This window comes from Myodes glareolus, chromosome 10 (genome assembly GCF_982192425.1).
Source record: "Myodes glareolus chromosome 10, mMyoGla1.1, whole genome shotgun sequence".
Classification (NCBI taxonomy): domain Eukaryota; kingdom Metazoa; phylum Chordata; class Mammalia; order Rodentia; family Cricetidae; genus Myodes; species Myodes glareolus.
Genome location: NC_142035.1, coordinates 33,468,866 through 33,494,554, shown reverse-complemented (window position 1 = coordinate 33,494,554; position 25,689 = coordinate 33,468,866). Strand labels below are relative to the sequence as shown.

The 25,689-nt window shown below is 43.8% G+C and overlaps 1 protein-coding gene across 1 annotated transcript in view; it reads left to right on the top strand.

The window, feature by feature from the left end:
• The first annotated feature begins 240 nt into the window (after positions 1-240).
• Positions 241-25,689, top strand: part of Slc24a3 (solute carrier family 24 member 3) — a 478,272-nt gene continuing 452,823 nt past the window's right edge. The window contains exon 1 of the mRNA XM_087911151.1: positions 241-688. Within this exon, the coding sequence (XP_087767277.1) occupies positions 256-688 (433 nt within the window). The 5' untranslated portion in view covers positions 241-255. The remainder of the gene's footprint in view (positions 689-25,689) is intronic.

Sequence of the window (25,689 nt, the reverse complement as noted above, 5' to 3'; positions counted from 1 at the left end):
CGCTCGCCCGTGCCGCTGGCGCGCCCCGGCCGCCGCTCGGCTCCGAGTCCCCCGCGCGTGGACCGTGGAGTAGGGGGGCGATTCTGCGACGCGCTCCCGCAGCCGGAGACCAGGGCCTGCTCAGGGTGGCCAGCGGCCGGCCCTCCTCTCGCCGGTCCTTCCCCGCTCCTCCTCCCCGGCCCCCGCCGCCCCCGCCTCCTGGCCGCCCCCGCCGCCGCCGCCCCAGGCCGAGCGCGGGCGCGGAGCGTGGGAGCCATGGTGCGCGAGCAGGAGAGGGACCCCGAGCGCAAGGAGGCGGCGGCGCGGGCGAGCGGCGAGGAGGAGGAGGAGGTGGCGGGGGAGGAGGGACTGAGCGATAGCGACGAGGGCGACGGCGTGGAGACGGGCAGCGGCCGGGAGGAGGGAGAGCAGGAGGCGGCGGCCGGGTGGGAACGCAGCGAGGACGCGCGGCTGCTGCGCGCAGGGCTGCCTCCCGCCGCCGTCCCCGCCGCGGCCGCCCGCGACCCGAGCGGACGCCGCCCGCCGGGGACGCCGCCCGGCCGCCCAAGGATGCCGCCGCCGGGCGACCAGGACCGCGCGCGCCGCCGCCGCCGCCGCCGCCGGAGGGACCTTCTGCTGAGCCAGCTCTGCTTCCTGGCCTCAGTGGCGCTGCTGCTCTGGTCGCTGTCGAGCCTGCGAGAGCAGAAGGGTGAGTGTTCGCAGCCTTCCCCGAGTGGGCGCTGCGGCTCCAGCGGTTCGGGCTCTGGGGCTCTCAGCGCGGGGCGGCTGCGCTTGGCTCTGGCCACAGCGAATAGGCACGAGGACACCCAGGTTCCTCGTAGGGCTGGGGAGGAGAAGGGGTCTGGGCTCTAAGACTGCTGCAGTGGAGGAGTGAGCGGCCCCCTTAGGCACTTTGAAGACCTTTACTTGTGACTCTTGCCTTCTGCTCCTTTCCCACAGTCTGAGGACTGGTGGTGGCAGTGGTGACAGGGAGTCTCACCCTAAGCAAGAACCCTTTCACCACTAGGGCCAGTAATAAAGTTGTTCCGGCAGCAATCGGTACTCGTGCAGGCAATCAACCACCTGTACTCCAGGCTTGCTGAGGGCTTGCAGGGCTGGCTGATCGGCTCACTCCCGGTTCTCCACGTGTTCTTCACACAGAACAGGTCGAGTGGGCAACAGAGAATATTCCTTGCCACCGTTGCGGTACAAGAGCAGGTGCTGGTAACTTCGGACAAGAGAAAGTGATAGCTACCAAGCCGGGGTTTAGTAATGGGCATTTTCTCTTAAAGGGTCGCTCAACAGGAACACATGGATTTTTTTTTTCCTTAGGGCTGGCTGGCTTCCTTCCCCGGACTTTAGCTGTTGAGCTGGGGATGGACCACTCTGTGCTGTCCACTTTTTCCTGGTGCCTTGGCTGATGGTGCGCGCGCATACACACACACACACACACACACACACACACACACACACACACACACGAGACTTCGGTTTATCTTTGCCCTTGGCTTTTCTAGAGCTAAAATAGACATTGAAAAGAAATGTGCTCGGAACAGTTGTCTATTGGAAACAATTTGGACTCTGGGATGCAGCTGTGTAAAAGAACAAAATAACACCACGGAAAGGAAAGACTTGGGAGAAAAGCAATTCTCAAATGATTATGTACCCTGGCGTTTCAAGTGTCAGGGTTTGTGGGGAAGCAGACGAATAAATGACTGTAGGTGGAGTAAAACAGTTACAGATATGTGGTGCGCTGTTAAGATGGACACGGATCTGATAAGCGTTGCTTTGAAGCGCACAATAAAGGTGTTTGGATAGTGATGGTGACGTTTTAAAAGATGCCATCCATCAAGAAAGGGACTTCCCTCACACTGGCTGATGTAGTGCTACATGGTGAAACTCGAGGGTCATTCTGGACTTCACAGATCTCTCTAGAGACTTCATCATATATGGTAATAAGAGAGAGGCAGTCCTGGTTTTCAGTGAAGCCCTTAGACTTGATGACTCTCACCGTAGCTTCTGAATCTTAGATTTTTCTGGCCCTGTGTGCTGACATGAGGGAGGGGCTGTGTTTGAATGGAGTGAGTCTTCTCTCCAAGGGCAGATTCAGATCTGCTAAGCAGTGTCCACTGACTGTCACTAAGAGGGCTCGTAGTTTTTCTGAGTGAAAGCCAACAGATAGTTTATGCCTCCCTTGGCAAGAGCTATTTCAAGTCAATTACTTGGTGGTAGTTTCCCTACAGGTTGGGGCCCTGTGAATGACAGGCTTCTCAGTACTTTCCAGGACATAAAAGACATTTTTTCCCCCTGGGTGGTGAATGTGACCCACACAGTGAAAGTGAATCAGCTGCAGGGGGCTTCAATTCCTTACCCCCACCAGGAGCTGGAGTGTCTGGGCTGATAGGGTAGTGTAAGCTTGGAACCTGATGACTAGACTTTCATTTTGAAGTAGTTGCCCTGACAATGACGTTTCTGTCCAGGTGCTACTGACTCAAATTTTATGCCGTAGTATACCCCATCTCTTCCCTTTCCTTATTTATATTTCATATTCTCTTTCTCACTCTCACTTCCTCTTTGGCCCCTGTCAATGTCTAGTTTAGGGACTCCTGATTCCCAACCCTGGGAAGACTTAGCTGGGAGAAACCCACCAGTTCTAAGGACCCTGTTACTCAGGCTCTGCTTGTTGCCTCCACCCCCAACTCCATGGCTTGCTGGTCCTCATCCTGTCTCTAATCACCTTTCTTCCATTAGATGCTGCTTTCAGTAGGGGAGGCCCAGCCGTGTTGCAGCAGCGAGACATAGCTTTCTCGCAAGATAATTTTAAGCAGATTAATTACTGCATGGGGATCTTCCACTGATATTTTGCTTGGGAATTGCCATTCGGCATCAGAAACATCTGAGTAGTGACACCTACCCCAAAACTCCAGGGCCCCTCTACATAATATCCTTTCAGCGTGGGCAAAAGGGTCATCATTTTACCCCATATTACAGACTCTGGGACTCACAATGGGCGATTAAGTAAAGTCACCTAGGAATTGAGGAGTAGAGGGACAAGCCAACTTGAGGGGACCTGACTCTTTGTTCCCAGCTGTGTTCCTTGCTTTGGGGTGCAGCCCTGTGATGCTTGTTTGGTCATGTGGGTGTATCGTCATAATGACCAAAGGCAATATTTTATCTTTAAAGGCATGTGGTATTTGTTAAAGATAGCAAGATAACCCCCCAGAGGCCTGTTTCCTAAGAACCCCCCCCCACCCTTGTTCTTTTTTTCTTATAAAAAGGGTAGTTAGTTCTTTTTTTTTAAAATAAGAAACAGAGGTGTCTGAAAGTTATGTTACATAATGCCTAACATTTCTAATCATGAAATTTGGGATCTTTTTTTGATTTCTCAGTAAATCCAGACTTGGTAACATACTGAAAAGTTCAGCCCTATTTTGCAGTCTTTCTTTGTGCTCAGTATTTGGTTAGAAGAAGTATATCAAAGAATCTGTACTGGTTCTTTTTTTTTTCCCCTCCTGTGTAGCTAGGATGTGAGGATTGTTTAATTTAGGTCAGGAAGAGTTGGTGCTGGAAGGAAGAGAATTCTTAATTCTAACTACAACAAAAGCAATAATAATAGCAGCTACAGTTTGGGCATCTCAAGTGCCAGGCACTGTGCCAAGCATACCTTACGTGCATTTACCTCATCTGCAAATACCGGCTTCCGTCTTGTGAGCCTTCAGCAGGGGAGACACGGGCCCCAGGTGCCCTATTTAGTTGTTGCTGATGAAGATCTTCTTTTTGATCTCTGTGTTCAAAGCCAATTTAAATAAGGTGTTAGATTTGCTAATGATGGTTTTCATTTATTCTTGCCATGAGAATGGATTACTTTTGTATACATTGAGTGGCTTAGAAGTGTTTCACTTTTTTAAAAAATATAAACTCCATGGCCATCTTTCTTTAGAGGTAGGGATTCTAACTCAGGAGCAGTTATATACATCTTCTCTAGAAAGTTCTAAGATTATAACTAAGAAAAAATAAATATTTGCACACATACACAGTCATAAATTTGAAAAGACCACAACTTAGGTCTTTAGAGAGTATATATGTATATGTATACTTTAGAGAGTATATATGTATATGTATGTATACATATATATATATAGAGATGGATATATGTCAATTACTATCACTATTTAACAAATTAGCCCCAAACTTGGTATCAACAGTTGTTTAACATTTTTTGCCCATGGGTACTTCAGTTCAGAAATTTGATGGGCATGTTTGGGATGGCTCTTCTCTTCTTCATTATGTCAGAGGCCTTGCCTGGGAAGAGTGTAAGATTGGGCAACATGACAGTTGCATCTGGAATCATCTGAGACACCATCACTCTCATTTATAAGGGTTGATGTGGATGTTGACTAACACATGCATGATCTGTCCATGGGGCTCAGTTTGAACTTCCTCAGAGCATGGCAGCCAGGCTTCAAGAGATAGCACCCCTGAAAACAGATACCTGGCGGTTTTATGCTCTATCAGAAGCCACAGAGTACTGCTGCCATGGTGGCCTTCTGCTGGTCAAGGCAAGAACAAATGCCACCCAGGTTGAAAGGGGGAGGATGTGGAGTCACCATTTTCTCAGTTTAATGGGAAATATGATGATTTGTATATTTGAAAAAAAATGGAGATTTGAAAGGACCCTAACTTAGGAGTGAGTGAACACATTTCCCAAGGTGACCAGTTGTGAGTACAGGAAGTATATACATATACCTTGTATGTAGACATTTGCAGTACACCTATGTGAATATGCACCATACAAACTTGCACATGCATAATATTTTTGAAATGTTTTCCAATCATGAGACTATTGGCCTTAACCTTATTTGGTGTGCAGATGAAGATAATCTTTGAAGAAGGAGGCACAGTGTGGATTTGAAATGAAACCTGAGAGTCCATCTTGGCTTCCATGGAATTCCACTCATCAGAAGACTTGGGGTGCAGCCTGCAGAATCCCTCACTTCATGTCCCCTCCTTTAGCCTTCTCTTTTCTGACTTCACTTGGACTTTCCTGTTGCTTCACAAGGGTGTATGACCTTTCTGGTCCCAGATTTCTCACATGTGCTGGTACTGCTGTGTCCTCCACCACCACTTCACTCTGCGGTGACTTAATCCTTCTGCAAGGCCAGGATCTCCTGGACTATATTAGATTCCCCACTGTGTTCTCTGAAAACACTGCTTTCGGTTGATTATATTTATCAAAGTCGGCAGCTATCTGTTTGTTTGAGTAACATTCCTCTTCATTGGGTTCCGAGCTCCAGGAGGTCAGAGACCCTGTGATCTATTCTGACATCTGTCACCCCCATCACCCAGCCCATAATAAGAGCTCAAAATATATTTGTTATAGAGAAGCCCTATTGATTTCTGAACTTCAATGCCTGCGATAAAAATAACAAAACAAAACCAAAACAATCCACCATGTTTTAGGGCCCTACTTGCTGGCATATGCTTATTTTCATAATTTCTGGTCCTGTAAATTTGATGTTGTTGCCCCCCCTTTTTTTTTTCTTTTGGAGAGTACTGAGCTGAAAAGAAAACGTGACAGGCTCTGCTCATTATCACTTGGATAGTGGTAGGATTTGAACCTGGGGACGCCAGTGTCAAGGTTGCATATGGATGCGTTATCCAGCATTGGCAGAGAGGAACACAAGACGGGGAATCACCCTGCCTTTTTCAGTCCTCCGAGGAGTAAGGAGTAACAGAAGGCTGGCTTCATAGAAGCGGTATTTTAGAAACACGTTGCTTTCCACCTTTTCTATTTTCCGCACAAACATATATAGAAGTGTTTCTTTCCTCCAGCCTTTTCTTAGCTGCTCATCAACCCAGATTTTTCTCAAAGATTTCCTCTCCTCAGAAGCCTTGAATCCTTGTGGGAAGATTTTTTTTTTTTTTTTTTTTTTTTTACCCCGGAGGGTTGGCAAAGCCAAAAGAATTGCAAAACTAGCTATTTGCTGAGCATTCCAAGGCCTGGTGGAAGCTGGCTGATAGCGCAGGACTTTGGCAACTCTTGCTTCTATAAGGCGTGTTCTGTGCGCACAAGGAAAGTCTTTCTGTATGTGTTTGGTTAATGGAGAGAAGGATACTACTGAGACGGTTCCAATGGGGAAACTGAGGTCTAGGGGGATTCAAAAAATGTCGGCGACGTCACACTGCAAGTGGGGTATGATCTCAAGAGAGGAATTTGAGGATTTCTGATTGATGGTCATCAGTTTCTGATTCTGTAGAGTTTATTTGACAGCCCGTTTTATTCATTGCTTGTAATAGTTTTAAACTAGGTTCTGTTGTATAGGATCTGAGAATGTAAAGTACTGAGGATTCAAGTGGAGGAAGGTTTGCCATAAGCCAAGTGGGTGATGGGCTATGGGCTTCCAACATTCTGTTTGCGATTCTCTCAGTATGTTCCTGGCTTGGGATTGGCTATGCTCCTCTTTACTGTTGCTAATGTTGGGTGTCACCATTCTTGAATGGCTTTCCTACCCCATAACCATCTCTGTTAGCTGTCTCTTTGTGAAATTCTTCTCAGTGGATTCCTTGAAAGGAGTCCTTCATAGGACCCCCAAGAACATCAGATCCAGGGATCTCTGCCTATGACTCCTTTAATCAGGCATTTTGCTAGTTGTTGGGGTTACAGTGGTATCTGAGATCGACACCCAGTATTGGTCTTTGGGGTTTTGGGGTAAAGGGGCACCAAGTAGCTACTTTTGAAGAATTGTTGGAGCTATGAATGAGAACTACAGCATGCCCTGAAGGAGTGTATGGTTCTTCAGATGTGCTGGGACCTGGAAAGCAAACAGAAACTAGTTAGAAAGACAAACTCCTAGAAACCTGAGAAACACCATGGGCAGGCAGCAGACGGAGATGCCACTGCAGATGACCAATAACCCCAAATAACATTTTCCACCCTGAATTATTAAGTGGGAAATTGGAATTTAAAAATAATGAGATGTCATCTTTTGGATAGATTGGCAAAAGTCAATGGATCCAAGTGTAGTTGACAACAATGTGGAGGCTGTGTGGCTAAGCTGCTGTTGTTGTTTTGGACTGCATACATGCTTATGGGACTAGGAGAGCCCCATATATTTTTGAAGCCTGGGTAAAAACTTAGAGGACCTGGATCCAAATATGGACCAGGGCACTGATTGGCTGTGGCCCTTTAAAGCCTGGAGTTTAGGGTTAGAAGGGAACCCTGGGGATCAGGAAAGACCAGTGCTGGTTGCTTATTTAAACCATGCAATTTAGCATTCATTCTTTGCTTTTCAGTAGCTATGTATTCCTGAGAGGACGGGCAAGTGAAATCAGCTCAGCTGCTCCCCAGTTTGGAGAATTTCCCATCTGTAGCTTTTGTAGTATTGACAGTCTTGCTCTTCATTTCCCCTGTATTTCTCCTTCATTCTGACTTAGAAAGGGCCACTTTTACTTTAGCGGCCTGATCTGCCACCAGGATTTAAACCCCTGGAGGATGCGAAGGAACAGAGGGTGGTGGAGAGGCCAGACTGACCAGACTGGCATTGCACATCCACACCAGGAGGTCAATAGTGCCATTTTCTAGACGGGACGCGAAGTGTTCATTTTTGGGTAGTTTGACTTAGTGAGCTGGTGGGACAGGAAGCCGACAGTCGAAAATCGGGATTATTTGCAGTTGCCGCCACAGATGAAGACTTGTGAGGAGTAGACCAGAAGGTGAGAATTATTTCTCCGACGAGCTTTTGTTCCTCACTCTGCAGTGTCACCTAGGGAACTCTGTGCTTCACTTGGGTCTGAGTCTTGCCCAGAGGTACTGATGGGACGCCCCAGGGTGTGGTGTGCACACTGTGATGTTTTGTTAAGGGTGACACAGTTGGTGCCAGTGTGCAGCCAAGACTGAGCCCACTGGGGTAGGTTAATGTGCAATATTCATCGTATTATGGCTATGTAGAGGCCCATTGTCGCTGAGCTGTGAAATACACTGAACTCAAATTTTCTCTTCTGGATGTAAATCAATATTCTTCTACTTGGTTTTCTAAACGTTCGCTACAATTTCACTCCAAACTCTCTTCCCCCGGCCTCATTTCATCTTCCTATGTACACTGGCATTACATTCACTATCGGGGTTTCTCAGGGAAGCAATCTTCATGCAGATTCTTCCGGCTGTTTCTTGTCTGGTCAGGTTACTTGGGAAGCCTGCTGTCCAGCTGTCGTCTTTGCTCCCTCCCTTCAGCTCTGTGCCGTTCACATCTCTGAGCTCTCCCTTGGAAGTTGTCTTCCTAGAAGTCGCGCATGCGTCCCTCTTGGCTTACGCCTGGGGTTGTTGTTTTGGTGCCTCTGGAATAAGGCAAAGCAAGCGTAGGCGTGATGCCTGGTATGTTTGAAGCTGTGATCCTTCTTCTGACCCATGGGTCAGGTGGATTGGACTCATAATGTCGGTTATGCACCTATAATCCTAGAATTTGGGAGGGCTGAAGCAAGAGGGTTATGATTTTGAGGCTAGCCTTAGATTTAAAATAAAAGGAAAATAATTTAGGGTGGGCCTCATGTTCTTTGGGGCTCTGAAGATGTTGCTTGTGTATCTTTCAATGATGCCTCTTGGACGTGTGATACTGTCCTGGTTTTTAATTGTTTTTGGACTCCGTTTTCTTTTTCTAAGACATTTGCTTTGTTCCTCCTGTGTTCTTTGCTCCTAGAGTCAGTGAGTTATATGACCAGTATGGTTCTGTGTCTGTCCACTTCTGATCTGAGAGCGCGTGTCCCACAGGCCTAGGATCTCCCACTCTGTAACGTCTTCGTCCTTGCTTGCTCCCCTTCTGGGTTGTCTGTTACTGCATGCCTGAGTTCCTGGAAGCATCCCCTCATCTACCTTCCTTTCCTCCTCCTTTTGCCCTTTGAACTGGGCTTTTCTTTCTCTTTTGAGATAGGTTTTGTTATACAGCCCAGTCTGGCCTTGGGTGCATGATCCTTCTGCTTTAGCCTCTCAAGGACTGAGGTTACAGTTACATGCAATCGCCCTGGATATTTGGTGCGATTTCTATACATGTTATTTATATATTTATTTATATTCATACATGCAGGTATTTTGACTACATGTATGCCTGTGTATCTCATGTGGTCCTGGTGCCTGAGAAGGCCAGAAGAGAAATGTGGATCCCCTAGGACTGGAGTTCCAGGAAGTTGTGAGCTGTCACGTGGGTGCTGGGAATCCAACCCAGGTCCTCTGGCAGGGCAGCTGGTGTTTGTAATCTCTGAACCATTTCTCCAGCCCCTCTACATTTTTTTAACTAATAATTTCCCACTCCTTAAAAAAAGAAACCTTTATTTAATTATTCATTATTGCGTGGGTCTGCCTGTATGGTGTGCGTCAGATGAAGCATGCACATAGAGCCAGAGGATAACCTTATGGCGTTAGTTCTCTGCCTCGACCTTTACTGGGTTCTGAGGATCTCACTCAGGTCCCCAGGCTTGCACAGGAAGTGTGCTGGACCATTGTGTGGCCCAGGTTTCCAACTCTTACACTGGCTTCAACTCCCAAGAGCTGCATCTCTTGTTGGGATTACTTTAACAGCTCCTTATTCTATCCGTCTGCATCATCTCTCCCACCTCTAAGTATGCACACGTTAATTTTGAAGATTCATTTTCTTTCTGTGGACTCTTCTATAAGTGGCTCTTGTCCACCTATGTTGTTCCCTTTCCTTGCCAGTGTCTTTAAATGTCGGGCACTTTGGTGTCTGCACCTCCCTTGTGTGTAGGTGGGGCTGTTACAGAGAGCATGGCAGTGGCAGAGGAAAGACTCGTTGGTGAGTGTCCCTGGGAGCTCATCTGACTGGGCCATGTCACTGGGAAAGGCTCTATGTGCCTTGTTTTCCATCTATGTCAGGGGTTTGTTGGATTTCCTAGAGAAAGATCACTGTGTCCTGCCATCAGGGGGTGACCTGTTCTCTCAGGGAGTCCAGTGGGAGAAGGGGTTTTTCTTCAGTAAAAGCACTTGCTCTGCCTCAAAACTTAGGTCTTCCCAACAGTGACTATGAAGGGGTTCAATAACTGATTTGATGACAGAACCCAGACCATCCCCCATGATTTAAATCAGCTTGCCTCCTTCCTCCCTGCTCTTCCTTTTCAATTTTAGCTACATAAGAAAGCTAAGGGTAGGGAGTAGGAGAAATGGAAAGTCTTTTTTTTGTAATTGAAATTTTTATTGAGTGAATTGAAGATTCTCATATAGGTGGAAAACAAAATACAGGGACTCTCCCTTGTAGTATTTTCTAGTTAACTTCACTATAATATTTTGCAAAATTGTGACATAATATTATTAGTAGGATGGTGGCATCAATCATTCTACCTTTCTCACTTGGACTGACTTTTTTATTATGTATGCATTTGTGTGTGTGTGTGTGTGTGTGTGTGTGTGTGTGTGTGTGTGTGTGCTGGGTTCTACAAGTTTTATAACCCATGTGGATTTGTGTATCTACTGCCAACCATTAAGGTAATGGAGAAGGGTCCCTCTAATGACAACACCATCCATATCTTTTAATATAAAAGGACCAGTGGTATTAAGTAATTGATAATCACCTACACTCAAATAACGTCAACTTAAATATCGTGATTTTAAGAATGAAGGAAAATCACCACCAGGACTATTATATTCTGTACAAAATTTTGGTTATACATCGGGGCAGAGAAATAATCACCAAGTTCATTTACATTTGAGAACTGAAGTTGTGGACAGTCTATGTTTGCAGAGTCAACGATCTAACGTATGGAAATCTGAACTGAACACGAGGGAATGTTTATGCTTGGTATGCGGAGGGATTCTTTGATGGATAGTTATTTCTGTCATTTGCGTCATATTTCTGAATGAAGGATGCACGAAAATGGCTTCTTCAGATAGATGGATCATTCGGGAAGTTTAGCCATATTAAGGCTCCCATACCGCTTTCCTTGGTATTTGTTTTCTGCAATATTGACGTGGAGGCACTCTTGGGGCCACTGAGTCTTAATGTCTGATTTTGTTAGAAGTGACATGAAAGAAAATTGCCAATTTCACTCTTTGCTTGAAAAAAAAGAATCGGCTTAAGAAAACACAGCACAGTGAAGGGAGGAATATAATGAATGAAGATCAACTTTTGGCAGATGGTCTCACATTCGGAAATGTTATTGAAATGCTGGAATCTCCTGGGAAACTTTTGGACAAGCGGGAGAGTCAGTCCATGGGAAAAAAGGGGAGTCACAGGCCGAGCTGCTCTATGTAGCAAGTGAGGAGCTGCGCAGAGCAGAGCGCTGGCCCTCAGGACACTCCTTGCTTTGTTCCACGCACGTCTGTCTTAATGTAATCAGGAGAATAATGGGCTCTTTGGGAAATGAGTGGCCTGGGTTTTCTCCTTTCTTCTGTTTTTCTTGTTAGCAATGTTCGAACGTATTACTTCCCAACTTCATTTTGTTCTTGATATCATGCTTCTGGACCTTGATCCGAGCACTGGTTGCTAAGGAGAGCTTCCTAGGACCTAGCATCGTCGGATTTGGAAACCAACCCGTGGTCTCTGGAGTGGGCTTTCAGGTTGATGTTTAAAACCACGGGTAGTTTTGGGCTGTGTACAGCGAGTAAACTCATTGCACCCACTTTAAACAAATCTAGGCAAATTCAAATCAGTCTCACTATTCTCTAAAATTGTGATGCCGTTTCCTCCCTTCAATATGTCAATACTGAGGTCAAACCGTGTATAATGGATTAGATCTTTAAATTTTTTGTTTGGTTGTCTTTTGAGACAGGGTTTGTCTGTGTTGCTCAGGCTGTCCTGGAACTTGTTTCTGTAGCCCAGGCTGGCCTCAAACTCAGAGACCTGCCTGCCTCTGCCTCTCAAATGCTGAAAGTGGTGGACTTGTACCACCACTGCCCAACAGATCTTTAAATTAAGAAAAAGCTTATCTATCTATTCAGTATGTATGTATGCATGTGAGTTCATGTATGTATTCCTGCCACAGCATAGGGGAGAAGTCAGAGGACAACTGGGAAGACTGAGTTTTCTTCTTTCAGGCTTAGAAGCAAGTCTCCTTACCCACTAAATCATCTTGCTGGTCCCTACATTTTTTTTAAAATAAAAAAATTAGTATGTTTTAATTTTAAAACTGCATACAGTAAAACTGACTGACGGTCAAGAGACAGAATATCACTCTTCCTGCAAAACTCTGAATTGTCCCTTTGTAGTCTTGTCTTCCTCTCACCCATTACCCTGACCGTTGTCTGTTATCAGAGTATTTGAGTTTTTAAGAGTGTAGGCAAATGTAATGCCAGCATTAGGGAAGTGTAGATGGGAAGACCACGACTTTGAGGCTAGTTGAGGCTAAATAGGGAGATTTGTCTCAAAAGAAAAAGTAAAACAAAAATGATTTTTTTGCAAATGGAATCCAAGACTCTGACAGTTTGTTTCTTTTACTTAATATTATGACTTCACTTAAGTTGCCTTCTGAATGGGAGTTTGCACGTCTACCTCTTTTGGCTGAGTAAAGTGTTGAATACATTATTCTGTTCCCTGTTGTAAGGCACTTGGTTGCTTTTAGCTTAAGTGTTTATGAATGAAGATGCTATAATACTCAGTTCTTTCTCCTACCATATTACAATGGCTGGATTCTTTAGTATGTCATTTGAATAGTCACCCATGACTTGTCCTGATGTTAGGAGGGAATATTTAGTCATAAAGTGTTAAGCAAGATGTTTGCTGTAGTTTTTTCATAGTTATATATGTTATGATGTGAAGGAATTTCATGTCTAATTTTCATTTGGTGAGAAGCTATTTTTCCTTTTTAAATAAGGGAGAGGCATTGAAATTTGTCAGATGCCTTTCCTGTAGGAATTAATTGCTCCTCTGAATTTTCTCTTAGACCGTTGATAGTGGCTATACAGAATGGATTGTGTGGAATGGCTTTTGAACACAGAGCCAGTCTTGCACACCAAGGAGAAGCCACAGTAGCTCAGGAAATGGTTTGCAGTTTACATTTCTTGGATTTGAATTGCTAAAATTTTACTGAGGACTTTTGTGTTATGATCGCATGAGAAAATAGTCTGTGATTTTGTTGCTTGGTGCTGTCTTTGTCTGGTTTTGCTGTCAGGGCAATACTGGCCCACAGAATGAGTTGGGAGATGTCCCCCCACCGCTCTTCTGTCTGCTAGGAAAGATTGGAATTGACGGAGCCTCCCTTTTAGCTTGTCATCAGCATTTCTTCATGACTTTAAAGTTCAGATATGATTTAATGTCTGCATGATGGTAATAAATTGCGTTTTTTGTCTGTGTGAGAGAGCCTTGCTGTGTAGCTCAGGTTAGTAGTCCTCTTGCCTCAGCCTGTGCATGCTATAGGAGCTGTAGGTGTACATCTCTCAGAAAGCTCATGATGCTTTTGTAAATATTATGGAAACCAATGTTTCTGGAGTCCTTAGCAGGCTGGGACTCTGTTCCAGATACTTTTTATGTCTTAACTTCTTTGGCCTCCCCGAATAACCCTATGGAATGGGAAAATTTTTCTGTCTGCTTTACAAGTAAAGGAAAACAAGACACAAAAATTGAAGTAAATTGTTGAAGCTTAGGGTTTCTGTGTCTTAGATTAGAACCCAGACAGTCTGATTCTCCTTGGATTGTTCCATGTCATACCTGATTCATTTGAGTTTCTTTTTGACAACATTTTAGTTTTTGAATAGATTCTCACTCTGTAACCCTGGCTGGTTTGGAACTTGACCTCAAACTCATAGAGCTGTCCCTGCCTCTGCCTTCCAGATGGTGGGATTAGAAGTGTACGCCCCTACACCTGGGTTTTTTAAGGTCTCTATTTGGCAGCCTGAGGTATTTTCCATGGGTTTTCTGTGGTGAGAGTCTCCTGCAGAAATCTTTGCCAGTATCTGACAGTTTCTTTGACTGGAATCTTTGAAACAGTATTTCCTCATTAATGGACATGTCCGTTGGAGAGGCTCATAGTTACTGCTCTGTCAGCTTCCAGGAATGTGAACAGGTTTGAAATCCCCACAGCCGTGCTTGACAGCTTTGGATTCAATGTCCACTTGCCAAAAGTGAGTATTATAATTTGTGTCGGGTGCGTTTCTTCAGCCCCGGGAGTCAAACACGAGCCTCTTCCGGATGCAAGGCAAGTACTCCATCACTGAGCTACAGCCCAGCGCTTCCATAGTTCCCATTCAATTTACTGTAGAAGAATGGACCCTCACCACTTTTGTTTGCCTTCCTCCTCTGTCTTTCCTCCATTATATCACTTTCTTTCCTTGTGGAAAAGATTTCTTCATGGGTAATCTCAATTTTCTTTTTTTTCTTTTGAGGAAAATCATTCTGGGTCAGGGTTGTAAGTCTGTGTTACCACACTCAGGTCTGCATTCCTATCTAGGGAGGTCATCACTGTTAAAAGATAAAATGTAAGAGTTTTATACGTATTCTGTGTATCCTAGCCTCTCAGAAGGTTTTGTGGCACATTGGTATCATTTTCATTCAGTTCAAACTCTTTTTTTTTGCTTATATTTTTCATTATTGTATTCTTAGATTCAGGATCTCAATCATATATTTATTCCACATAATTGTCCCTATCTTTTCTTTCTACCTGTATGATTTAGCTTAAAAAATAACCCTGTACTCCATTTGGGGTTAATTGTAGTTGAGCTGAAGATGCAAACAGATTCACAGGCTCGCCCGTTAATTCTGGTCTTGTTTATGGAATCATCTGGACCCACGCATTTCTTGCATCGCTTCGGTCCTTGTTTATTCTCCCCGTGCCACTGGCTACTTTTATGACATCGCTTTTACTCCACTTCCTCGTTAATTAAAGCTGTAGTTTGTTAGCATGTTAATTTTTTGGCAGGGTGAGGCTCCCGTCCTCTTGTTTTGGAAAAAGTCATTTGCTGTTATCATCCGTTTATCTTTCTAAGTGAACTTTAGAATCTCTGTGAAATTTCCATGAAATCCCTCTAGGATTGGGCAAATCTATAAATAGTGTGTGGAAAAATGGCATTCTGCAGTGCAGATTTCTCTCACCCCTGTGGTGCTGTTTTGTTTGATCATGCTCTGAGGAAGTTCGCTGGAAGTCATGATCACTTCTCCATGTCTTTCCTGCATTTGTTTGTAAAAGTCATCCTGCCATGTACTATTTATCATTGCTGCTGCTTCATTCCGTATACATTTGAAATACTCCTTCATAATCTTTAATTGTTTTTTTAAGGCTTATTTTTATTTATGTGTTTGTGTTTCTGTGTAAGAGGATGCCATGCGTGTTCAGGTGCCGGTGTGATGGACGTGGTCGATCGGTAGTTAAAAATTAACCAGATTAGCTTAAGATAAAAGATTTAGCTTTAATAAACAGAAGGAAGGAAAATTTACAAAACCAGGGTTCCAGCGATCCGGGGATGCAGGGGGCAAAAGAGAGGAAGCTGCAAGCGCACGTGGATCTTTTATTTGTTTTGTGTGGCCCCAGGGGGACACACCCTAAGCAGAATGTGATTGGCTGAAGTTCCCCATCACCGGTGGAGGTCAGAAGAGAGCCTCCTATGCTCTGGCACTAGACTTATAGAAGGTAGTGAGCTGCCCGATATGGGTGCTGGGAGCCGAACTCGTGTCCTCTGCAGGCACTGTATGCCCTCTCAATCACTAAGCCACCTCTCCAGGCCCCACATTGGATTCTTAAAATTTAAAAATGATGTCAATATAATTATTCTGCTAAAGCAGTACTTCTCAACCTTACTAATGCTGTGACCCTTTAATACAATTTTAAACCGTTCCTCATGTTGTGGTGTCCCCCAACCATAAATTTATTTTCATTGCTACTTCATAACAGTAATTTTGTTACTGTTTTGATTGTAATGCAAATATTTGTGTTTTTCAATGATTAAGAAGTGCTATGCTAAAGGGATGTAGCAATAAAATGCCTTCTGATGGGATTCTGTTTTACCTATACACCAATGCCTCACTCAGCCCTCATCAGAGAAACTTCTTGCAGTAGATAGGAACTAGCACAGAGACCCACGAACAGATGATGCACAGAGAGTGAGAGGCATTGGAGCACTCAGTCCTAATGGGGATGTCTCCATCAAAGCCCTTCCTTCAGAGCCCAGGGGTCCATGGGAAAGAGGAGGCGGAAAGGCTGTAAGAACCAGGGGTTACTGGATGACTCCATACACAACAGGACTGATGAGCTTATGGACTCACAGCGACTGAGAATTCCCACTTGCCTGGGGTCTGTCTGTGTAGGTTCAAGCCATATGGGGTCCCAGCACTGAGAGGGAGAAGTGGACATGGCCCCCCGTCCCTAAACAAGAGGCTATGTGCAATTGATGTCCAATGACAAAGGAGAATTAGTTTGCTCCAATGAGGTTTCATTGGGTGTATTAACCACACTCCTGGACAAGGCAACATGCTGAGGAGTAGTTGGCCAATACAAAATGAACTCAGTGGTATTTTAATAAACTTTTCATCTCATTTTGCTTTGCGTATTTTTTTTGCCTTATTAGTCTTTTGCTTGATTGCTTTGACTTTTGTTTTATGCAGTTTTTTTGTTTGTATGTATTTATTGCATTTTGATGTTCAATTGTTTAAAGAGAGACAGAGAGAAAGAACATAAAATTGGGTGGAGAGAGAGGTGGGGAGGACCTGGGTTAGGAGAGAAGAAAACATGGTCAAAATATATTGTATAAAATTATTTTTCAATAAAAATTGTGTAACTACTTTAAAATTAATTTATTATGCAAAGCAATAGTGTCAAATTTTGTGATAATTTGCTATCAGATAGGGAACTTTTGGACCAGCTAGCTCCTGAGTATTTATTTATCTGTTGTGGAACTTTGTTTCCAGTTCTAGCGTCTCTGATGTTTATGATAACTCACAGACATTGAATGTGAATGAATGCCTAGTTAATGCTTATTGAAATGTTTAGGACAATATGATTTAAGTACAGCTCCACAGTAAGCCAAGTCTACCTGGCTATGATAATAGGGTTTTTCCTTTGAATTTGTTTTGTTGGGATCCTCTATGAAATATTTACTCTCTTATATTAATGAATTTATGTATTTATTTTCAAGAGTAGGGTGTCAAAATAACATTAACTTTATAAAATGAGTTGACAACTTCCATGTTTCTTTATGTTACAGAATATGTTGTCAAGCATGGAAATTAGTTTGATAGTTAGATTGAGCTTGTCCGTGGTCTTTTTTTTTATTGATTTTTATTTAGCTCTACATTTTTTCCTTCTCCGCTCCCTGCCTCTCCCCTCCCCTTCAACCCTCTCCTAAGATCCCCGTGGTCTTTTTTGGTAGCAATTATGTGCGAATTACAGTTTCTTCCATCCATATTTTCTTATGCGGGCAATTTCCATTTTCCCAAAGAACTGTCAAGTTCATTAAGATTTTAAAAATGATCAAAATTATGCATCCTTCTTATTTGCTTTAACTGTTGTGCTTGTGATTGTATGATCTTCTCTCAGTACTGAGATAAGCCTTTCTGTTTCTCTTGATCCAATTGGATGCTATTTGATTGACTTTATTAATTTTTAAAGATTGACTGATTGTATTGATCTACTTTGGTTTTCCCATTTTGCTGATTTCAGCTGCCATATTTCTGTAAAAATCTTCTTATTCCATTTATCTTCTAATATGTTGAATTATGAGTATTATCTTTATTTGTTTTGATTAGTGGTATATTTGATTTTGTGGGTAGTCAGACTTACGCTATATATAAATATTTAAGAATCATGTAGTCATTGTTGTTTCATTGAAAATAGTAGTATAATTTTCACTTTATTTCCTCTGTAATTATTTAAGAGACTGGTTTCTGATTTCTCAGATGTCATATATATATATAAATTCTAAGTTCCAGTTTTATCTCATTTTTTTTCTAGAGAATATGACTATTGTAGATTCTTATCTGTTTCAATTCTTTTTTCTAAATAAACAAAAATATTTTTATTAACCTTGTGTACCAATTTACACTCCATATTTTTATTTTAATATATACATTCATGATAGCTGCTGCTGAATTAGATAGATTATAAAATAAAGACAACCGTATTTTACATCTAATTTGTTCAGTGGATGTGTGTTAAGTGAATAAATGAGAAACAGAAGGTCCACAGATTAACTCAGTGTATCTTTAAAACAAATCAGAATAGAAAACTGTTGTTCTTAATCAGTATGAGAAAGATGTATTACTATTTAATGCTATAAGCCCTACTAACAATTTTCAGAGTAAAACTTTAAAATGCTACAGCAGGCTCAATTTCACTCCAGTGGGACACAGCCTCATGGTGTGGACTCAGAGTCCCCTCGTTTGTTTTTTTTTAATTTAATTAATTTACTTATTTTATATCCCAACCAAAGTTTTCCCTAGCTTCTCTTCTCTCATTCCCTTCCCACTCCCTTCTGCCCCACCCCAATCCATTTCTCCTCTGTTTCTGTTCAGAAAAGGGAAGTCCTCCCATGGGCATAAGCGAAACATGGCATATCAAGTTGTGGTAAGACTGAGTAAACTCCCTGCCCCCTTATATTAAGGCTGGGCAATGCCATCCAGTGTGAGGGATGGGTTTCCACGAGTCAGCCAAAGCCTTCGGGACCACTTCTGCTCCCATTGTTAGGAAGTCCACAAGTAGACCAAGCCACATAACTGTCACATTATTGTAGAGGGCCTAGGTTGGTCACATGCAGGCTCCAAGGTTGTTGGTTCAGACTCTGTTAGTTCCTGTGAGTCAGGTTAGTTGTTTCTGTTCTTTTCCTTGTGTTCTCCTTGATCCCTCTGGTTCCTATAATCCTTCTCCCCCTCTTCAGCAGAAGTCCTCGAACTTGAACTAATGTTTGGCAGTGGGACTTTGCGTCTGTATCCATCAGTTACTGGATAAAGGCTCTGATGTAAATTGGGGTAGTTACCAATCTTATCACTGGAGATAGCCGGTTCAGGCTATGCATCCACTGTTGTTAGGAGACTTAGCTAGGGTCATTCTTGTAGATTCCTGACCCCAAAATGCTCGCTCCCCTTTTTACAGCCATCTGTCTCGCTACTCTCCCCTCCATTCACCCCCTAACTTAATTCCCCAAGTTCCTATCCCTTCCTGTCTCCAGTTCACCCGGGAAATCTCTTTCTCCTTCCTAGGGAGAGCCATGCATCTTCCCTTGGGTCCTCCTTGTTACCTAGCATCTCTGGGTCTGTGGATTGTAGCATGGTTATCCTTTCCTTCAGTTTTTAAAACTACAAACTATTTGTAATTCAGAAAACCATTTGTTTGTCTTTCATGTCAATAGCCTTCTCTCCTTCCTCCCTCCCTCCTTCCTTCCCTCCTTCCCTCCCTCCCTCCCTCCCTCCCTCCCTCCCTCCCTCCCTCCCTTCCTTCCTTGAGACAGTCTCACTATGTAGCTCTGGCTAGTCCAGATCTCGCTATGTAGATCAGACTGGCCTCAACTGATCTCAGAGTCTCAGAGATTCACCTACTTCTGCCTCCCGAGTACTAGGATTAAAGGAATGTGCCACCATGCCTGACTCTGGTTTTTCCCTGATCATATTCTAGGAACGTCTGCATTATTTTTCTCCTTGGTGATTGGATTTTCAGCACAACTATGACTTTTGCCTTTCATTTCTCTTTATACTTTATGGTTACATTTCTTTTATCTATATTGTGCCTCATCTACCTCTAAGTTAGCCAACTCCATTATAATCTTAGCCTTGCTGTTTAGTGATCCATTTTTTTTTTTTACCTGAAGCCCATGTTTCTTGCACAATATCAAGACTCCATTTAGGTTTTTGCTGAGAGCTTCTTTCTATATAATACATTCTTCTTTGTGAAAATATTCCTTTTTCTTTTTCATTAAGAGGCAGGGATTTTTCAGGAGATGAAAGCTATTGTCCTTTGACTGAGTAAGTCCAGACCAGACTGCAAAGCCTTGTTCTCCCAGTATCCTTCTCCATTCTCACGTGGCTCCAACAGTCGATTTCCATGAGCATCAGTGATGCTGAAGGGCTGATTGGTGGGTATGGCTTGGCTAACTGTCCAGTGTTTGAGGATCTCTGCTCTACTCTGAAGTCTGTTCCTGCTTCCTAGGGTTGTGAACATGTGACTGGGACTTTTTGCTCTTTATTATTTTCATCAAGAAATGATTCTTCCTAGTTCTTAAACCAAAGATAGTGTATGAAAGTTTCCTATCTTCGCGGTTTACAGCTCTCGGGCGCTCACCACCCTCCTCTTTTGTCTTCGTCTCTGGAAAGCCATATATCAGCATCCTGTTTCCTCTCTGGTGAATTTGCATTTCCAGGAAATGGGGTCTCTGAATAGATGAGTCTAAAATGCTGCGTTGATGAGGGTGGAGGTGCCCTTGAAATCAGCTCCATTCGGTCGCAAAGCCTTCGTTTTTTCTGAGGTTGGTGCTTACACCTGGGGGTCAGTGTATTCTCTGTGGTCCACCTGTCACATCTCATTTTTTATGTCTCAGGGCCTCCACACTCAGCATCTTTTTACGTTTTTCTGTATCCCATTCATTGGGGATGTGGAGAGATGAGAACCGTTCGCCACTAGCTAGCTGACCTTATCTTCCAGAGTGCCTCGTCGGGTTTCAGCTTGAAAATGTCTGCTTATTAGAAAGAAAATTATCGTCACAGCCCTGCAGGTGAGGCCCCGCCAGTCTCGTCCAAGTTAATGCCGGTGGTCATCTTCAATTTACACGTAATGATTAAGAACTGTCCAGATGCTTCCCCTGTTCCCGCAGTCCTCACCCTTCCCAGTGCTGCGAACCCTTTAGTGTAGTTCTTTGTGTTGTGGCGACCCCCAACCATCAAATGATTCTGTTGCTACCTCATAGCTGTAATTTTGCTACTCTTATGGGTAGTAATGTAAATATTGGCTATGCAGCTCCAAAGGGGTCATGGCCCACAGGTTGAGAACTGCTGTCCTATTCTGAGTCCCTCTGAGGCAGAGATCATTGGACCTTGCTGCCTGGGGACCTGGGCTAGAGGCTATCTCAGTGTGTTAGTCCGGATTCTCCAGTGGAACAGAACTTACAAGGAAAAAAAATTAAAAATAAATATATATGTATTTACACTTTTTATCATATATATATATATATATATATATATATATATATATAAATTAACATGATCTGGGCAGTACAACAATGGCTGTCTCATATGGGATAAGCCAAGGACCCAGTAGTTGTCCAGTCCACAGTTCTGAGTGCTAGAGGCATGGAGGACTTTTGGAGAATTGCTGTTTTTAGTCTATACTGGGAGAGGAAGAAGCTGATTCTAGCATCAGTGAAGGAACACAGCATTGGCAATCACAGAAGAGATAAACTTGCCAGCAAGAGTGAGAGTAAGCAGGCAAAAAAGGAACTTTCCCTCGTCTGTCCCCATTTTATGCTAAGTCTTCCCACTTCAAATGATCAAATCTAGAAAGTTCCTCACAGGAAAGCCCAAAAGCTTGCATGTTGCTGATTTAGGATACGGTCAAGATAGTCGGGCATGGTGGCGTACGTCTTTAATCCCTGAATTCGGGAGGTAGAAGCAGGCAGATCTCTGTGAGTTTGAGACTAACTTGGTCTACAAGGCAAGCACCAGGCCTACTGTGGATGCATGGCAAGACCCTGCCTAAAAAAAAAAGCCAAATTAACAACTGAAATTATCTGTCACACCTAGCATGGTAGGTGTAATAATGGCCCTTCATAAATGTGTATGCTCTGATCCCTAGACTCTGTCATTTTGTTGTGCTGCATGGCAGTTAAGGGGGAAGTAAGTTCTCAGATGGAATTAAGGTTGATAGTCAGTTGATCCTAAAGTGCTGAATTGTCATGATCACCACGATGATGTAGTGTTATTACACAGCTTCTTATTGGCAGAAGGGAGAAAGGGGGTACTGAGTCAGAGAAGGGTGTGTGATGACCCACACAGAAGTCAGAGCGATGTGACTCCTGGCTTGAAGATAGAACCACAAACCAAGCACTGTAGGCAGCATCTAGGATTCTGTTGTGTAGCTTCCAAAAAGAACAGAGTGTTGGGCGTATTGAGACCTGTTTTGGATTCCATGTTCCAGAACTGTAAAATTGGAGGCTGTTCAAAGGCACCAGATTTATAATTTCTTAGGGCGGCAATGGAAGGTCCAATACTCTATGTATCAAATGTTGACCACAGTCTAACTTTTAAAGGCAGACACAGGTGCCTGTGGGGTTGACAATGTACACATTTCATGGGTTTTTTGTGTTAGCATCTCTGTGTAACTACTTGAGGGTTGTATATCTATTGTTCCTTCAGTTGTTACTTCCCCAAACTATAATACCAGCTTCCTAAGAAAAGACACTCCTACACAAACAAGTAACAAGATTAATACTTTAAAATAAGAATTCTCATATCACAGACTGGTCATCCCATTGAATAGATTGGTCATAATTACCTGTGGCTGACTCTTTAAATTGTCCTGGTTGTTGAGGTGTTTCGTGTGCACGGCTCTGTGAAAATCCCCCCATCTTTCCCCTTGCCATTGTGTTTGCAGTGGTTCCACAGATCTGCACAGCCCAGCCAAGCTATCAACGGTGCTGCTGGGCCACAGGACTTTCACACGGTAGAACTTGCTCCACGGGGCCACCCACTATAGGGCTTTTGAATGACTTTAGTTTCCTGTGCACCTATTGTCAAGTATCCCCATATTGTCTCCTCAGCCTCAGTTTATGCTTCTCCCTAGAATTGTTCTTCCGTAGACTTCTGAAGAAGCTCTCCAACAGATGGAGATAGGAGCAGAACAGGAGAGGGCACCATGAAGGCTAAGGTGAGCAACGAGCATGAAAGGCAAAGCAGGGAGCTTGTTGAAATCAGGCTGAGGCATGGGCTTCCAGTGTGTCATGTGACATACTTCCCCCTTTCAGTAGCCACTCTGCTTCCCTCATGGGCTCCTCTTGAAGGCTGCTTTGGCTTCCTCACACAATAACTGCTTCTCTGATGACAACATCTGAAGGAAAGCACAATTTTAACCCTTGCCTCAATTTTACAAAGATCGGGGAAAAGCTGGGGTGAGGAAAATGAGGTCTCCAGGCTCCCCATGGTTGTGCAAACCTGCTGTGTTAGTTGAATAAGAGGCAACAGTCCTTAGGGGAGAGAAGAATGTCCGCGCTAGGACAGATCTGGACAGTTGTTTTGCCTAATATGGCAAGAACGTTATCTTTTCATCTGGATCCAAGAGAAGCATAAATGGATGCATCTTGTCCTGCTGGGTCGAGGTGCTTATGTGGGTTTCTGGGTGCTGTAAGTGTCCCTTGATGGTTTCCCCCCTTGGACTTATCTTTTGGGAAGTGGGGTGAGGGAGAGAGGGAGGGAGGGAAGACGCAGGAAGCTCACTTGCCTGGCTCTCTTTCCTGATGCACATTCCAAGTGTCAGCATGGAAGAAAGGTTTCCTTTCAGAGAGCTGAGGAATGAAATCCTTTATGTGGCCGTTGAACAGGACTGGGCTGGGATCATCTGTATGATTTTGGTCATAGAAACACCAAGGGACAAGAAACTTAACCCATTAATTCACTGACATTGCCCAGAGCAGAAGTCTTGGACAGCATGGAGGCTGGAGGTTCTAACCCCCTTATGGAATTAGTCTTCTGCGTGTTCTCTTTTGTTCTCAGTTTCCCCATCTGTAAAATGTGAGCCTGTGTGTTCAGCCGTTGTTGTGTTAACAACAATACAATGATCAAATTCCATCTTTAATTTGAATCCTTTAGTCTCTTGGGTGATGTGGGAAACGGGCTTCCTTCTCAGGTAAATTTACAGCCAGAGCAGTATCGCTTTGCCCCCAAGCATGACCTGATTCATCATTCATTTTTATTTTACGAGAATTACTCTTGTAAATGTGATTTTCTATTGGTTTCGCAGGGCCATTGAGATTGTATGGCTCAGTGGATTCCTTCCATCTGTCATATATCTTTGCTCATTGTATAAGTCAGTGGTTTTCAAAGTGAGATCCTGGGGACAGCAGCTGGCATCCCCTGGGACCTCCCAGAAGCTTTGTTAGGAGGTGCAGATTCTTGGGTGCCACCCTGACCTGCTGAGTCTCTGTGGAGAGCTAGGCAGCTTTGTTCTCCATGCTCATATGTGGCATTAGAGAAGTCTGAGAAGCATTTCTGATAAGCCAGGGGAGTAGAATATTGACCTCTCCCCTCCCAACTCCAATGAGCATATACTTTTTCTTTCTTTGAGTGACTGTTATAGTTTGGATCTAGATTGTACTGCAGAGGCTCATAGTTTGGAGGTTTAGTCCAGGCCTGTGGTCCTTTCGGGAGACTGTAAGCTTTAGGTGGTCGGACTTATTGGAAAAGAGTGAAGTCGTTGGGGGAACCATCAGGGGAAGCAGACGCTGGGACCACTGGCCCCTCTGGTCTCTCCTTTTGCTTTCCAGCCACCATGAAGAGCACCATCCCCTGAAGGCATTCAGGCCACGATGCCACAGGCCCAAAAGATCATGGAGTGAAACCTTTAAAATTATAAACCTGAATAAACCTCTCCTCCTTGTAACTGGTTTACCTCAGGTAATTAGTCACAGTAATGAAACTTATTAACGCACCATTCAGATCCATCTGTGTCAAAGAAACGTTTGCGGCCTTCTTGAGAGCTTAATGATACCAAGAGAAAAAGATGTGGACCTGCTTCAAGTCAAATGGAGAATGGATCTCTTTAACTTCTTGGATAACAGGGTTAACGCCGGAATTTCCCAGGAATGGCTCCTTTTGCTGACCTCATGGGAGCTGTAGGTTCATATCCTGAAAGGAGGCACTGGGCCAAGTATTTCTGAGGGACCTGGGGGAGAAACAGTTAGCTGTGATTAGTCTGCCATGTATGTGTGTGGCCTTTATCTTGATATGCGCCCCTGGGTTTTGATCCCAATCCCTGTGGTAATAGACACCATCCAGTTGGTAACATGTTTCTGAGACGTAAGTAAGCTTTAGTTCTATGGGGAATTGTTCTTAGAGAGGCCAGAGTTTCCATCCTTGGCCATTTCTACAAAAGTTATCTAAGCAGTGTGCATCGATGGACAGATGCTTATATGCACACTTACATGCCCCTTGTCACCGTCTGTCCCCAGTGGATTGTGTTGTGAAGCATCTGTTTATCCACCACTAACTGGCACTTATCTGAAGTATGTCAAGGTAGCTTGAGAGCCACCATAGCCTTTTCCTTATAGTGGACCTCTCACACCGAGTTAAACACTGAGAAGTTCATATTCTGTAAGTGGTTGGTTTATTTATTTATTTATTTATTTATTTATTTATTTATTATTTTTTTACTCATAGAATACTTGACTTATTTTTTACATCCGTTGGTATCTAGTAAAGATCATTAGTGTTCCATCAGGACCATAAGATGCCCTGGCACAAACATGCATTGTCAGGATGTCCAGCCTAGGTGGACACTGGGTGGAGACCCTAGCCTAGAGCTAGAGCCACTCAGGAAGGGCTGTCCTTTGAACCTGCTCTTAGCATTCTTTCTGTATGTTTGTTTAGCCTCCTCTTTGTGGGAACTTCTAGCCAGAGGCTCTGTGTCCCTGAAAGGTGCAGGGTAAACTTGAGTTTTCACTTACAAGCTGTGCCTCCATCTCTAAGTGTAAATATTGCTAAACCATCTGGGATGGCCTTTTAAGCTAGGTTTCTGTCCTGTTTGGTTACCTGGGCTTAGTATCTGAGCATCCTAGATTGCTGTGACTATACCATACCACACTCTGGAAGCGAG